The sequence below is a fragment of the Amborella trichopoda genome, chromosome 7 (genome assembly GCF_054954075.1).
Source record: "Amborella trichopoda isolate Santa Cruz 75 chromosome 7, AtrichopodaSantaCruz75HAP2 v2.0, whole genome shotgun sequence".
In the NCBI taxonomy this organism is placed as follows: domain Eukaryota; kingdom Viridiplantae; phylum Streptophyta; class Magnoliopsida; order Amborellales; family Amborellaceae; genus Amborella; species Amborella trichopoda.
In genome coordinates, this window is record NC_142342.1 from 678,149 (window position 1) to 695,277 (window position 17,129).

Sequence of the window (17,129 nt, forward strand, 5' to 3'; positions counted from 1 at the left end):
CAACCGGTTCAGGGTTTCCCAAAGAAATGTCATCAAAGTTAAGTTTAAATATCCCCTGCAATGGAGCAGTCCATCTTCCTTTGGGCTTGCATTTGAAGAAGTCCAACCGAAAAAAAATAGATAGGTTTCTCCTGACGTCAACTTCAGAGATATCACTCTTTGCCTTCGTGATGGATAGATAAAGCCAGATTGAGTGTAAAATTTTCCCAATAACATTTTCGAAAGGCAAACTTACCACATCAAAGGTTCTTATGTTCCTCTCCTTCCACACCTCCCACAAGATTTCCCCCTTTACAATTTGCCAAATAATGGAACCAACCTTCGGGAGAGAAGGAATTGACAAGTTAGCCAGAATACCTTGCGATTTGCCAAATAATAGAACCAACTTTCGGGAGAGAAGGAATTGACAAGTTAGCAAAAATACCTTTCACCTTTGAAGGCATAACCATTACAATCCCAAGCTGACTAAAAAACCAATTCTAAATCCGAGAGGCAAAGCAGCAATGGAGAAATAGATGGTCACCAATTTCACTATCCTCCTTGCAAAACAAACAAATATTTGGTTGAATCTTTCCCCTCTTAATAAGATTATCAACAGTTAAAATGTTATTTTGGTCGCCAAGCTCATGCATAGTCCATCGCCATAGGTCATGAAACAGTAAATGATACATCGATCTAATTGAATACTCCACATCCTTATCAATATCCCAAACAGACTCATCAGTAGCATTACGAGGTATGTAAACCTCATCAAGTAGAGCTAAAAAGGCTGAAAACTTGGCAAAAAGAGAATATGAAATTTTGTTATACGAAAGAATTATATTCCAAACAATTTGATTATCTCTCTTCTCAAAATAATCAGAGATGAGAGAATTGGGATTTGGCATCTTCCAAAAAACCATGGGGAATATATATTTCAAGGGGGAAGGTCCTAACCATGTGTGATGCCAAAAAGATATATTACGACTATCACCTAAGCACTAACGAATATCTCGATGAATAAGAGGTTTGCATGAGTTAATTGCTTTTCAACAGTAGAACATTCTCCTCGTACCATTTTTAGAGCCCACCCACATTCCGAACCTATCCACTCCATACTTGGCAGCCACTACTTTATACCAGAGCCGATCTTTAAATTTGAGGCTTCTCTACCACCATTTTCACAGCAATGCTTGATTGACCAGCTTAACTCTCCGAATCCTTAATCCCCCTTCACTCTTGGGAGTGGACACCCTATCTCATCTCAAAATATAGAACTTTTTGGCTTCTGCAAAAGAGCCCCACAAGAAATTTCTCATTAAACTTTCAATTTTTTTAGCAACAGACAATGGTATCTGAGGCATGGGCATATGATAGATGGTAAATTCGAAAGAACAGCTCTTATCAAGGTTATCCTCCCCCCAAAGAAAGGTATTTAAATTTCCATATATCAAGCTTAACTTGGATCCATTGAATGATTTTGTCTCATACTGCCATTGGAAGCCGGCCATCCGAAATAGGCATCCCCAAATACACTATGAGAAAATACTCCACTTTACAACCAAACACACCAGCCAATTCCAAAGTTAAGGAGTCCCTACAGTTAATACCAACCATTGCAATTTTATCAAAATTAACTTTAAGGCCTAACGCAACCTTACAACATTTTAAGAAAGTGGCAATGTTGCTTACCTGCTCGGCGTCTGCTTCACAAAAAAGTAAAGTATCATCCGCATATTGCAGGTGAGAAATGTGAAGATCACCATTTGGCATTAGAAAGCCAAAAAAATGCCCACTTCTCTCAACATTCCTCACAAACAGACTAAAACATTTTGCATACAGCGTGAATAAAAATGGGGAAAGAGGATCACCTTGACGCAGTCCCCGAAAAGCCTTGAAAAAACTAAAAGGACTGCCTTTGTAGATAATAGAAAAATACGCAGATGAGACACACCCAAAATTCGACTTTCTCCATACCTTCCCAAATCCCATATTCTTCATTATCTCCATCAAAACGTCCCATTCAGCCATGTCATAAGCCTTTTCCATGACAACCTCAGGATTCCCAAGCAAAACCTTGGAATGAATACACTCCTAGGCCATTATTACATTGTCTAATATCAATATGTCCTTAATAAATGCTGATTGAGGGCCTAAAATAACAACTAGTAACACACTTTTAAGGCGTTCTGCCAAGACCTTGCCCACATTTATTTATTTATTTATTTTTGGGTCAGGTCCGGGTCCAATAACTTTGGATCCGTTTTGGTCTAAATCCAGGTTCAAGTATTGGACCCACCATGTCTCATTGCCACCCCTAACTCCACTATGGGTAGGCGTGGCAACAGTTCCAGGATCCTGACTTGGACTTGACCTAACTAGGTCGAACTTGAACCTAGACCTGACAAGGAACAAGGTTAGGTCAAAGTCGTTTGGGCCGTCAAGGTCCAGAAATAAAACTAAAAAAATACTTTACATTTTACAATATATAGTTAATATTATTCAACTTATATAGCTACATATTTTAAACTTATATATACCGGATCAGGTTGGGTTAAGTTAATCGGACCTGATAGGGTCCAAGCCAAACCTGGACTTAAAACCGACTCGAGTCGAATTCAAGTCATCTGGACCTAGACCCTACTCGCCGGGTCCCACACTTGGACCCATATTTGAACCTAGTTCGGGTCAACCTGATTGCCACCCCTAACGATTAGTGATTTTCAAAAAAATCACTTTTTTTATTTAGCAGCGGAACATGTGTCAATGGTGCACAAGACCATTGGATCTTCTTCTCCGATCCTATTTTCCATTGATGTAGGAATCGAAATCAAGACGTGGTGTTGTGTACCTACTACCATAGCCACCTACGCTCCCTGTGAATATCTAATGGGAATTTAAGAATTTGATAATAATCTCATATTACAATCATGTTTCTTGTTAGTGTATGAGTCAGTGCATGTACTAATGCATGCTTCACATGACTAAGAGTGGAATTCAAAGGTAGTCGTTTAGTCGTTGGTCCAAAAAATAATAATATGGCTTAACAAACCCATATATTTACTTTTTATAAATAAAACATTATATTTTTTATAATATAAAATATAAATATTCAAACACATAGTCACTACCATGTGTCGAGGTAGCACCATATGAAGTAGTGCCAAGCAATTATTTGTGTATCATATGATTTCTCCATTACGTGGTAGCAAGCATTGTTTGTGTATCAAATGCTTCATGAATTACAATATAGCAAGCAAGGGTCGTGTGTTATTAGGTTCCCCAATTAAGAGATTCAAACTGGGCCACACCTTAAACACATTAACACAAAACCACCAAATGCTAATGAGAGACCACTTGTCAATCAAAGTCTGCCTTTTGGTAGAGCACAAAATGGGAAATTATAAAAACTATACTTTTAATTTTTTAAATTATTAAAAATAAACCCCAAACTTTTCAAAACGTCATACATACGTTTTTTTTGAGTGAATAGACGAAAATAGCCTTCACGATAGTCTTAAAACCGTGAAGGCACCATGATTTATTAAAAATTGTCGTAGTCATTATAGATTGTAAGTCAAATATAGTTTTAAAGCATCTCAACACTAAAAGAACCAAGATGGTTTATTGGACTATCACGGTTCTAATTTAAACCGTTATACCTTCGTCACAAGGCATAAGAACTCTTAATCAACATCACGGCTTTTTAAGTGTTGTGATGCCTCTTAACGACTATCACAGTTTAAGTGTCATAATGCCTCAAAACATTAAACCGCCTTTGACCATCACAATATTGAGTCTATCGTGATATCTTCATAGTCCTAAAACTATCGTAAAGGCTATTTTCGTCAAAAAAAATGAAGCAAAAAAATATGAATGAGGTCATAAAAAAATTGAGGTTAGCACAGCAACAATGGCAATGGAGTTGAGGCATGGTGGTTAGAGGGGCTGATCCCTCAACATAACATCCCACCCTCCATTCCCACCATTAACATATCGAAATAATAATTAAAAAAAAAATAGATAGCAACAAAGCATAAAAAGAAAAAACACAGATTTCATCAGACACGAAAGATACCTCTCGGAGAGCTCCCTGAAACTAGTTACTTTCCCATGTTTGTTTCGTGGGAAAGCTCTCATTCTAAAATGTGGGACCAAAACAGCTACAATATGGATCGGTGTTCAGTGTTCAATCGGTGGGATGAAACTTCCACACTTAATTTAAGCATGACAGTACTCTCCTATTTGACAACAAGCTCTCCCTGGGAACGAACTCACACATAACTTTCCATTGGATAAACGCCTGTGCGAAAATATGCAATAAGATTCCTAAGATGAAGCTACCATAAGAACAATGCTAGCATATGACCATGGCAAAGCGAAAGAGTGAAGTCATGCGTGCAAGAAAACCCACCTGAACATGACTTCTCATGGATTCAAGTAAACAGTCCGGATTTCAATACATGAGTAGCACTTGCAAGGCTCAGTTTCTTATGGAAAACACAGGTACATTCGATTTCCATGCTTAGACATTAGGTCAAACTACACAGTAAACTGAATATATGTATCATGAGTACAAAACAAGATCCACGCTGCAAAAGCCAAGCACCCCAAAGAGGTGCAACAAGCAAGTCTCTGCCCCTAAAAAGGCAAGAGCACAAAACCCAGGTCCAAACAAGAACACAAAATCCCAAACAAAGAAAAATAAAAACAAATACCTAAACCCCACCCTCTTGCACACCCCTTTGGGAAAGGCTACCGCACTCAAGAATGTTCGTGAAGGTTGTTGAGGGTCCTACAGGCTCTGGAGCTGGGAGAAAGAGATGCGGATGATGGCACGCCCTATGGTGGTGGCATGCTTGCAAACAAGGACCTCGGTGGCCTGCTCCTCCGTGTCAAAGAGCACTAGGGCCTGCTTCTTCTCGTTTACCTCAAAGAGCTTGCTCCCAACCACATTGCCGTGCTCCTCAACATGGGCCACAATCTCGTCCTCAGTGACCTCGGGAGGGAGGGTGGAGATGTGGATCATCTTGGTGGGGGCACAGCAGTAGCGATAGTTCTTGGCAGCATTGCGGTTGAATCGGTTGAGGTTGGAGCCTAAGTAGTCGTGGGTGTCGGTTGAAGGGGTGATGTGCGGATGCTTTGAGAAGTTCACATCCATTCGCTTCCCGAAAAGCATGGCCCCCTGATATCAAATGAAATGGACAAAGGAAAAAAAGAATTATATATAGTGGATTTGACTTGAACACAACCTTTGTAAAATTGACACAACGAAAGCCTTCATCTTTTGCAATTTAGTATGATAAAAAAAAAGATGATATTTTCAGTATTTTTTTTGGAAACTGGATACTTTCGCGTTTTTTTGCCAAGTGTTTGGCTTTTTTTTCCTTCTCTTTATCTTTTTTGGCTGGTTAACAACCCACATAACCTCTGGTTCAAATATCAAAAGGCTTCCGGTTGAGCCATGGGTTTTTCTAACAGTTAGTTGCACTTACTAATGAAACCAAATTTCTGATCATAAAATCATTTTAAGTCAGATTTCAGTCAAATCTCAAATACATTATTGGAATTCATGCCACAAGAGAACTTTTAAGAGGGAACATTCTAGAAGAAGGCCCCCCATAAGAAGGCCCCCCATAAGATTTAGTAAGCATGGAGATCACAATCAAAAGTGACCATAATTTGTTGATGAGGACTTGCACACCCACTGATCTAAAAGTAGCCAACATTTGGTGGTGGGGATTTCCAGACCCACTATGTTCATTGGGAGGGGCTGACCACCTAATTAGCCCCTCACATAAGTTTAGCCCAAACCTTTAGAAACCGACAAAAGCATTTTCACCTTTCACAACTAATAAGAGTTTGAATATATGGTCTTCCATAATGGATTCATCAGAATTGCCCAACTGAATTTTGGATTTCATAGGAGTTCAGGCCACAAAATTTAATCTTTTGTAAAATAAACTCAAATATAAAACATGCATAAGTCTCATGTTGATGCCATCTATAAACATTAATTTTCTAGAAAAATAAAAATAATCAATTACATTGTTCTCTAAGTTTCTAAACCATAATTGCCAAAATCTCAAACCAGATTTGCCAAAATCTAAGTAGAACAGTTCAACTTGACCTAAATCATCTGTTTAATGGGAGCTACAACCACAGGTATGAACTCCAACAATTAAAAACTGAATTTAAGTCAACAAGGGAAATCACCTCAACCAGAGGAACCACTCAAAAACTAACATCTGAAGCAAAAAATATGGATAACTTCAAAAAAGCGGACCACCCAACGCCTAGGTGGCCGCCTAGACAGTCCAGAAGACCTAAGCGCATCACCCAGGCCTAGGCGGCCAAACTAGGCAGCAGTCCCTGGGCGGCCACCTAGGCGGTACAGCACCCGCCAAGGCGAGCGCTCAGCCCTAAATGAGTTTTTTTTTTTATTAAGTTTTTTATAAAAATAAAAGCTTTTAAAGATGAGTTTTAGGTTCATTTGAAACCTAAACCCACAATAACCCATTTTAGATTTTAGAAAGAAAGAAACCTCAAAAAAACTAGATTTTGTGATTTTCATTGGATCGAAGTATTTCTCAAAGTTACGAAAAATTGATCCAAACATCACCTAGGTAGATTAGATTTAGTTTTGAAGTTTTTTAATCCTATTAGAGGATGTTTTTGAATATTTTAGCACCAAAAAACATCTCAGAGGTAAGAGTTTAGAGTTCGAACAATCAAAATAAATGCAAAACTTTATTTTTAGATTCCTTATTTTATTTTGAGATGTCTTCTTCAGGATCCAGTCGAAGTGGAGATCCGAGTTGGAAATAAAGATATAACCTGAATCCAATTGATAAAAATTGCATTAGATGCAATTATTGTGAAAAAGATACAAAAGGGGGTATAAACCGATTTAAGAAACATCTTGCCGACATTAAAGAAGATGTTGCCCCTTGTAAAAATGTTTCTAAAGCTATCAGAGAGGAGATTAAGCAATATATGAACTTTGTAAAACAAAAACAAGAACAAAATCCTTGTCATTAATTTTTTATTCTTCTAGAATAAGGGATCCGGGTTGGAAGTATGGTCATAACTCGTAACCAAACAATAAAAATTGTATAACGTGCAATTTTTGTGACAAATATACCAACGGGGGTATTGATTCAAGAAACATCTTGCCGGTATTAAAGGGAATGTTGCTTCTTATAAAAAGGTTCCTGAAGCTATTGGGGATGAGATTAAACAATTTCTTAATTTAGAAGCACCAGAAAATTATGAAAATGAGCCTTGTTCCATGGAAATATTTTCTCCAGGTTCTTCTAAAAGCGGTGATCCGGGATAGAAGTTTGGTTATAACCCAAATCCGAATGACAAAAATCGTATTAATGTAATTATCATGGAAACGATACTAATGGGGTATTTACCGGTTCAAAAAACACCTTGTCCGCATTAAGGGGGATGTTTTCCCGTGAAAAAATGTTCCTGAAGCTACCAAGGAGGAGATTATACAATATTTGAGTTCAGGGAAGCACAAAAAAATAAAAAAGGGTAGAGCAGCCAAGACTCCTAAGGCCTCATCTGCACATAGTACGAGGGAGGTAGAAGAAGAGGAGGAGGAAGACGCAGATTCAGAAGAAACAGATGAGGATGAGCGTTATGTTGAAGAGGGAGATGACTCTGATGATGATGGCTTCGAATCTGATGCATATGATGAGGCTTACCCTATTCCTTCTGATGATGATGACTGAAGAATGAAGAGTTGAAGGCGCTTGAGTGCTTGGCTCTTGATGTTGAGTGTTGACTGTTGAGTGTCAACCATGGTGTCCTAGACTGTATATTTTCTGAATTTCTGTAAATTCTCTTTTTCAAAGTTTTAGTTTCTACTATCTAACTTTTGTGTGTATCAGACTATCAGTGTATGCTTGTAGGGTTTTACTGTTTTAGCATTGTATGAAAATATGGATTATAGTCATCTCTTCTCGACTTCTATCTTCTTTTTTTCAACTAGGCCGCCCAGGTTCTGGGTGGCCGCCAAGGCGCTGGGCGGCCTGGACCCCCACAGCCGCCTCGGTGCCTAACTATTCGAAATAAATGTACATGCCTTAAAGGCACTTGTTACTGCAACCTGTTCGTACATTCTAATCCAACTTTCCAACCCAAAAAATAAAAGTAAATAACAAAGCATAACAAGCACCGCCACAATATAATGAAATATCAGCCATTTTAGTAAAATATTTACTCAGATTCCTACACTTCATAAAGTCATAATAATCTTCAGGACATTACCAAAGCTGTGGAAGAAGAAAATTTACTTGGCAAAAAAAAAAAGAATACTGTTCTCGAATAGACAGGGCATTTAAAGCTAACATATGATGAATGAATAATCTAAGGTTGTTTCAGGCTGACGGAAATCAGCAGTTGTACAGAAAAAATTCAGTACATTGGTCATTCACTTGAATTTTCACACATGTGCTAGCTATTTTACACCCCACAGCACGAAAGTTCTATCAAAGCTGTGGAAACAGAAAATGGAAATTCAAACGAGAACTGACCTTCAAGAAATGTACAGCCAATTCAGTCTGGAAACCATCACCCATTTGAATGAGTGCATGGTCAGGTTTGTTTTTAAGCATTTTGATGCGTAATATATTTCCATAGAGGGAAAACAAGTTGAAAAGCTTATCTTCATCGATTTTCTGTGATGAGAAAGAAAGTAATAGAAGAACACTATGTAAGAAAGTATAAAAGCTACGAAAGAGATTATGTCATTATGGTGAGTAGAGGCAAACTTACTTCGAGATTTAGATTGGACACCAGAAGAGTGCATCTGTCGTTAGTACCAGTTATGCCTGGGGGCAAACCCCCACCAAATGCAGCTGCAATGGCTGCAGCAGTGCCAATCTATTGAGATAAACATTCACAAACATAGCAAGCAAGCCATACCCACACCATAGTTAGTGTTAAATAAAACCTATGAGAAAGAAAAAAGACAAATTCAAAAGGCATAAATGTAAGGCAACCTGGATAGGGCCTAGGCCGATTGCACCCACCTGTGGAAATGCCACTGCAAAATAAAAGAAGAAAGGGAACCAAACAAAACATTTAGAATACAGCACAAATGCAAAAGAAAGGCAATGCTCGAAACCACAAATTGAGGACATGGGCACTATAAACTAATGGCAGCACCTGGCCTGCCTCCTCCTGGTTGCATGCCATAGAGGCCTCCTGAATCCCCATAACCAGGCTGTTGGTATATATGACCAAAATGTCAGCATGTCATGCAAAAATCAACACCATTTACATTACTAGATTCTAAAAATTTCAATTGGTTAAGTAACAAAGCAAGAATGTTCTAAAGCACATTTTTTATTGACTCATTAAACAAATGTGGGTCCATAAATATCTAGCATAATGTATACCAAGGCTCCTTGCGATGGTCTTCCTTTCTGTTCATTGGGCAAAGATGGATTGGTAAAATCCCTGTAGATAATAACGAACCAAACATCCAGTATAATGAGCTCAAAAGGATCTTACTGAAAATATTCTATTTAATTATCCTACTGAAATAAACCATCCCCATCTGGCTAAGCAAAAAAGGCACAAAGAGCCATGAACTCACCTGGATCTTTCATTATTGAAGTGCACTTGCAACTCTGGAAGACTGAAAAGATCAAAGAAATTGGAAAATTACATTCATCGTTTTATAATTTTGGCATATCATATAAAGAAAGAGACTAAATCAAACCCGAACTGAATGAATTGGCTGACAAAGGCACATACTTCGAGAACTGGATATCAAGCTGACAGCAACCATCGTAAATGTTGCGCCCCTGTAGAGTGGAATCCACCAGTGTTCAGCTTTCTAGGCCTAAAGCATTCAATAACCGCACCCAGCTTATAAATAAAAGAAATATGAAAATGTACATACTTGCAGCGTATTTCTGGCTTGAACAGCACTTTGGCAAGCCTGGTACTGGATAAGAGCCTGAAATCCTGCATCAATGATCCAACAGCATTAAATCCAGTCACTAAGCACAAGCATGAAAGCAATTAACAAAAGAGGCAGCTGGATCTTCAGAGTCTCTAATCAAATCAAGCCTTCAAAGCATACAACAAAAATAGCAACCACATATAGAATGCACAAGCATCATGCGAATAACATTCTGTGAACCAATTTCGACGGGAAACATGACATATCCAACCATCCATCCAAACAATCTTCAGAACAGAAAGAAGAGAGAGAAAAGAATAGAAAGAGAGAAAACTTGAAGCTGACCGGCTGCCTTCTGAAAGGTCACGATCTTCTCAACAAATCCATGAGGAGAAAAAACTTGATGAAGAACTTCCACTGTTATAGGATAGAGCAGGTGATGAATTGTAACTAAGAGAATTCGGTTGGGTTGTGAATCCTGAGGGCCGCCGACAGCATACCAGCAGAAAAGAGACAAGAGAGAGAAGAATGAATAGAGAGAAGAACTCAGAAGAAGTACAGAAAAGAGAAGAGAAACATGACATTCACCTCCCTTTACATCCAGAATAAACAAACATTCCAGCACAGAGTATCAGGAAACCAGACAACCAACTTTTTGTTAAATAAACCAGACAATCAAATTCATCCTATTTGTTGCGTATAATAGTTCATTGGTACCTTTTGTTGGGGTTTTTCCACATGGCAAATGAATGTATTTTCCCCATTAGGTTATACATTTACAAAGAGGATTGTTTGCTCCAGCGTTAAGGCTTCACCAGGCTAAGCCCCTATGACATTTAATGAGGTCCAGAACATTGCACTTAAACATGCCCTTCATAACGCACACCTATAAACTTTGGTATAAATCAATGTTTAAAAATTCGGTGACCCAATCCGGAATCGGGCGATCCGCATCGAGTATCATCCAGCCTGTCCCGGTTCCACTTAAAAAAGGGGATCTGGCCGATTCGACATAGGAGCCGGTATGATGACATCACACAACAGACACAATGACATCACACGATGGACACATCAGATATTGATATCAAACGGTTGACTTCTAAGTGGGCCCATCGAAAAGGATGGCATGGTACAGCCACACAAAAGCATTCTTGTCACGCGCCTACGTATAGCGTGAATTCATTTCCTTTTATATGCCCATTTGTTCCCACATCTCTTCGATGTGGGACAAATCCTTTACAAGCTCATTTCGTTATCTTCAACCATAGGAGTACAGCGGTGTTCCATATTAAAATAATTTCTTTTTGTAACGTACCACAATGCAATACCAATTGCGCCCTACTTTTTCAAGAGATTAATAGTAGGTGGTAACGTGGTGCCTACACGATTGTGGTGAGACAAGGGAAAAAATTCATAAATAAATAAATAAAATAAAATTATATACTATGATTAGAAAATAATAGATGCACACAGGACTGACATTAAACTAGGGACCCATGCTTCATAGGAAATCTTATGCTAATAATTAATTAATTAAAAAAATAAAATAAAAGAGGACATTGTCAAAAAAAAAATTAATGCTTTCCTAAATAATGCCTAATGTTTTGGGGTTAAACATAAAAATTATTGAGATCTAACACATATTTCTGAAATAGCCTTGTCATTGGTCATCTATGTTTGATTTTCTTATTTCAGTGACAAGATTTATTATAATATCATAATTAATAATTATACATTGATAACCAAATCTTCTATTATAAATTATGTAATGTATTATTTTTCTTATAGTTGTAAATAAGATTTTTTAAATTAGATGATATTATAAGATATTTTGGATTTGATATTACTTGTATAGTAAATAACTATAAAATATAAACCAACCATTTCAATTTCAGTATATAATATTATAGTTAGCTAGGTTGTGAAAATTTTGGATGAGTAAAAAAGCAAATTAATAAATGTTTGATACGTTAATGTAATACTGATTTCACTTTATATGATAAACTATTATTTTCAATCTTATAATATGAAAGTGTATTCTAATATTTTTAAATTATTTTGATGTAATATTATAATACTATATTAGAATTACTAATTATACAGACATCTAGATAGGGAAACAGCATCTCAGTATTCACCTATTTTCACCAAGGAATGAAAACACACAATGCACCACTCCTAATTTCTTTTAGAAACTAAAAGAACACTATCATTAGAGATTTATGGTCATTTTTTTAAAAAAAAATTGGAACGAAAATTGCCGACTCCGGCGATTCTTCGATCCGATCCACCGATTCTCTGATCCGACACGGGTATGGTTGTGACCAATTCGACTCACCAATCCGGTTTTTTTAAAAAAAAAACCTTGGTATAAACAAAAGAATCGGTGCTTTCATCTTAAGATAGTCACACAACCAAAAAGAACATTTTGCATAAAGAATGCCAATTGTAGAAACCCCTTTTCATCCATAGGCTAAGCAAAAGAAACCACCATCAGAAATGAAAAAAGAACTCCGCATCCAATATCAGATACAATCAACAATATAAGAATTCACACGATATATCACAAACCTGGTCTCCATCCTTGCTCCCCTGACCATTTTGGTCAGGCGTTGTCAGTTCTTGATGAGAAGAGAACTGCATGTAAACATTCCTGCCCCTGAAAGAGCAAAAAGAATGCCATAAAGATGATGAGGTCATAGGAAAAAGTACTCTCCTTCTCAGCATTGAGCCTTTTCCTTCTCCCAAGAAGTAAAAGCTCAACATGGTTATTTAACAGATAATATCATTATAACTTCCAAACAAATGAAATACAGCTTACAACCAACGGCAACATACAAATTTTTTGTCTGTATTTGAACTTTTGGATGCTAACCTGAACCCAGAGTTCTGATTTTTTGATACAGTCACAAATAACAATTAGATGATCTTTATAAAATCATGTACCTGACACTTGGCTGAACATTTGTGTAGTATTGCAATGCATTGACGGCAGAAGGTATATCATGCATTTGCAAAAGAGCCTACAGAGAAAATATTATATGAAACTCGAAAACACAAAATTCGGAATCAACTATATAGCAAATAATTATCAAAGTTCATCTCCAAAAGGTCTCTCACGAACCTGATTCTTAGCACGTAGCATGACACGTTTATCGACCACACCAAAAGGTTGCACCAATTGAAGTAGATCATTCTGAAATCCAAAAACCACTATATGTCAAGAATTGGAAAAAGTTCAACAATAATTTTAGGCAAAAGCAATAAAGTAAACAAATTACCTCAGATATTTCATGCCCGACGTTACGAACATGAATAACTTTGGAAGGCTCCGTCATTTTGGTGAACCTATGCAGCAAACAAAAGCCATGTTGATGCAAGCATTTTGTGTATGGATTCAAAATAAAACCAATTCAATGCTAAAGCAAAAAAGTTATTTATACAGCTTAAGTCCAACATTTTCACAAATGCCCAAATCAATAAGGTCCAAAAACAATATCAGAAATTCAAATAAATCTTGAAAAATCAGAAAATAAAATTTTGACATCTAGTAAATATTGTGCTGGCATGCATATACCAAATACACAATCTAAGAGCCTACTAGAGGTTCTTCCCTAGCTGCCTCCCCATGTTTCTGATGTGGCTGGCAACTTGCTCGTCCTTTATTTGCCCATATGCCAGTTGGTGGGCAGTCCCTCCCTCCATCCCTCCCTCATGTGCAGTGTTTAAAAATTCGGGTGCATCAAAGCCTAGGCAGGCCGTCTAGGTGGTCAAGGCCCCATCCCACACTGACCCTCCCTCCCTCCCTCATGTGTAGGGTTCCAAAATTCGTGTGCCTCGTAGCCTAGGCAGGCTTCTAGGTGATCAAGGCCCCATCCCACAACGAATAGTCCTAGGAAGGCACCTAATGCGCTCATTACAACAAGGCACCTAATGCGCTCATTACAACAGGTATTTGCATTTAGGCCAAGGAGCCACCTAGGCAGGTGACATCGACTGCCTAGAAGACGAACCAAGGGTGCCTCCCTCTGAGCTCTGCTAGTGTTTGATGCACCCTTCCACTGAAGAAAGGAACATGAGGAACAGAGAGTGCCTTCCAAGTGATCAACACGCCCCCCAAATGAGAAGATAAATAAGAAGGAGAAGCCCAAAACCCCCAGGCGCTCAAAGCTGTTATATATATATATATATATATATATATATATATATATATATATATATATATATATATATATATATATATAATCACTGTATATCTGCTAAATAGATGGTAAAGCAAGATTAAACCAACTCCCTCTGAATAACATTATGTTTAAAGCAAATTAAAACCAACTCCTGAACCCAGGAGAACACAAAAAATTAAAACCAACTCCTGAACACAATATATATATATATATATATATGTATGTATTGAAGTGTTAACTAAGCTGTTATTTATATTTAAGATGAACTATTAGAACAGTATAGATTGATGAATTTAGGTCAGAAAAAATTAGCTGGAAGGAGAAACATTTGGTTTTGTTCAGGTCATCTTATCTGGATTCCTATCTAAAAACACAAAAGAATAACCTAGCTAACACTTGACAGGTTTGGAAGAGATGAATGACAAAACATTCACAGGCAGAGCACCTGATATGTACATAATGATCAAAGTCATTTGATCGCACATCATTTCACGAGACCAATAGAGACAGGAATTGATAGATTGGAATCGCAAACCTTAAAAGAATCACAAATGCTAGTCATTTGCAGAGAATCAGATCTCGAACAGAAGCAGCATGGACGCCAATTAATGCCATGGGAGGAAATTTCAAGCAGCTGATAGATTCGAGAAAAACTGGTATATAATGAATTTGGAAGGAAATGTTGAAGTTGTCATTTGGCTCAGATAGAATGTGGCTCTATAAGAAACAATATCCTATAGAGTTTATGCAGGTCCCACAGGCATTGAATATGATCTGCTAAAGTCAGAAATTCATTTAAATAAGGCTCCACAATTCAATGGCAACTAGGAGAAATTCCTGAAAATCCATGACCCATTATTGTATTTGTATATAATGAATTTAGTTTTACCATCCGATGACACTAGTGGCCTGGCCAACATGGGTATAATAATATACATACATACATACATACATACATATATATATATATATATATATATATATATATTCAACAGAAATATATTGCACATAAATATGATGAGGACATTATAGTTTATAGGCTGACAATTTATAAGGCTGTGAGGACATAATATGTATGAATTTCCTAGCGTACTACAAAAGAAATTAAACAAGTAGCATTATGCTCATGCAAAATATAAATGTTAAATGCTGATACAATATATTGTTCTTTACAAATTATTATAGCTCCAGTAGTAGTGATATACAAGTGCGTGAACATGATCTGATATTCAGATCTATAGGATGACAGCACAACTCATAGGTGCTCTTAACATATTTGTATTACAACGGGTAAATATACTTTGCCTATATATGCACAACAAAATCAATATGTCTGGTTCATACAAATTTTGGACCACCCACGAAAAAGCATAGCCATAGTAACATATAAAATGTATTATGATACTTTTATTTTATTTTTTGGTGGGTAAGGGGGGGTTTAATTTAGTGGGGATGGGTCCCCTACCCGTAGTAGAATGGAATTCAAGACGGGCAACCCACCACCTTACCGCCTAGCCTTGAGCCCATTCCGAAACACATAATATAACCATAACATAACATATTGTGACACATTTAATATAACCATTCATATAAACACGTATATGATTATTATATAGTTCAAGTCTTCCAACAACATAAATAGACCACAAAAATCTAGATATGAGAAAAAGATGCTATTGTCGAAAACAAAAGAAACCACTATAATATGTAATCAGATCCAACTCTAATGAATCACCTATGTATACAAGTGAAGAGGCAACACATATGAAGCCCATTACAAATAAATAAATTGAATAAAATAACAGTAATGCAACCCATAAAGGACCTGGAGGAAGTACTGAGGAATAGCAAACTGATGGGGATGGTAAGCAAGTTCTTCATTCTTTTCTTTCAGCTTAAAAATTGGGTCCAATGTGCAAGAAAGGAATTTCAAACAGGTATGAATAAATTTCAAATTGAATACTGAAAAAGCCCCAGGAAAAAAAATTGTAATAATATATCTCGTATCCCCTTAAAACCAAGCAAGAGAGGATTGGAAAAGGCAAAAATTGAACAAAGTTCAGACTTCAGAGTAAACATGGGAGAAGCCCAGAAAAGTGTAAGAAGGATAGAACGCACAACATAGACATACGAAGCGCAGAAAAACATAACGAAAACTGACAAATAACTGTAGAGAGAGAGAGAGAGATGGTACTGTAGCTTTTCTGGAATTACTCTTTCTATACTATTGTTTCTCTCTCTACCTCATGGCTCCATGGATGGAGAACCTGATTACTATTGAAATCGAAGAAAAAATAACCAAAAACTTTCATGGAACTAACATTCAGAACAAGCCCTGAGAAAAAGCAAGAGCAAGATCGGGAAAGTCGATACTTACTACGGTTTATAGAAAAGAGAGATACACATTTGGATTGGGGAAACAAAACCCTAAGGCGAGATGACACAGCCGTACCTTTGCGTAACCTATCCAAAAGGAGAAAGAAAACGCCTGGCAGAGGGAGATGGGGAGTAGATCCAGTAGCAAAGCAGTGGCAAATCGAGATTTGAGAGAGAGAGAGAGAGAGAGAGAGAAAGAACGGAAAAGAGAGGGGGGAAGAAAGAGAAAGGGAAAGAGAGGTAGAACGAAGGGAAGAGAGAAAGGTGGTAGAGATCCCGAGAAAGAAGGGAAGTGAGAGAGAGAGAGTGAGAAAGAGGGGAAGAGAGAGAGAGAGAGAGAGAGAGGGAGAGAGGGAGAACGAGAAAGAAGGGAAGAGCGAGAGAGGAGAAGGGGATCACGAGAGGCTTGCGGCGACGAGGAAATATATAGCAGGGAAAATATTTTTTCATCTTTTATTTTTAATTTTTATATAAAATGAGAGTAAAGAATTAAGAATACAATGAAATCTTTTTATTTTTTTATCGCCATTTTTTAAATCTTACCACCCCTGTACCCTTTTAGCTATAATTTTTTTATTCAAACAAATATTAAAATGACTTTATTCAAACTCTTTCTCTCTTTGGAAAGCTCCATCTTTTTCTCTTTTCACTTTTCAATGAGT

General features: G+C 37.2%; 1 protein-coding gene across 6 annotated transcripts; it reads right to left on the reverse strand.

Moving 5' to 3' along the window:
• Positions 1-4,466: 4,466 nt before the first annotated feature.
• On the reverse strand, positions 4,467-16,864 carry LOC18444275 (polypyrimidine tract-binding protein homolog 3). Of its 6 annotated transcripts, none has more exons than XM_088871969.1 (15): positions 16,544-16,864; positions 13,189-13,255; positions 13,032-13,103; positions 12,854-12,930; positions 12,479-12,566; positions 10,253-10,385; positions 9,905-9,969; positions 9,757-9,806; positions 9,596-9,637; positions 9,396-9,456; positions 9,163-9,220; positions 9,027-9,040; positions 8,770-8,877; positions 8,529-8,672; positions 4,467-5,164 (listed from the first exon to the last, which is right to left on the reverse strand). In XM_088871969.1, the coding sequence occupies exons 2-15, from the start codon at positions 13,243-13,245 to the stop codon at positions 4,775-4,777; spliced, it is 1,359 nt and encodes a 452-aa protein (XP_088728095.1). In that variant the 5' UTR covers positions 13,246-13,255; positions 16,544-16,864; the 3' UTR covers positions 4,467-4,774. The 6 variants fall into 6 exon arrangements, 5 of the variants coding, with proteins under 5 accessions (XP_088728095.1, XP_011627103.1, XP_020529289.2 ...); XM_011628801.3 differs by having other exon boundaries at positions 8,997-9,040; XM_020673630.2 differs by having other exon boundaries at positions 15,917-16,864.
• Positions 16,865-17,129: the final 265 nt, after the last annotated feature.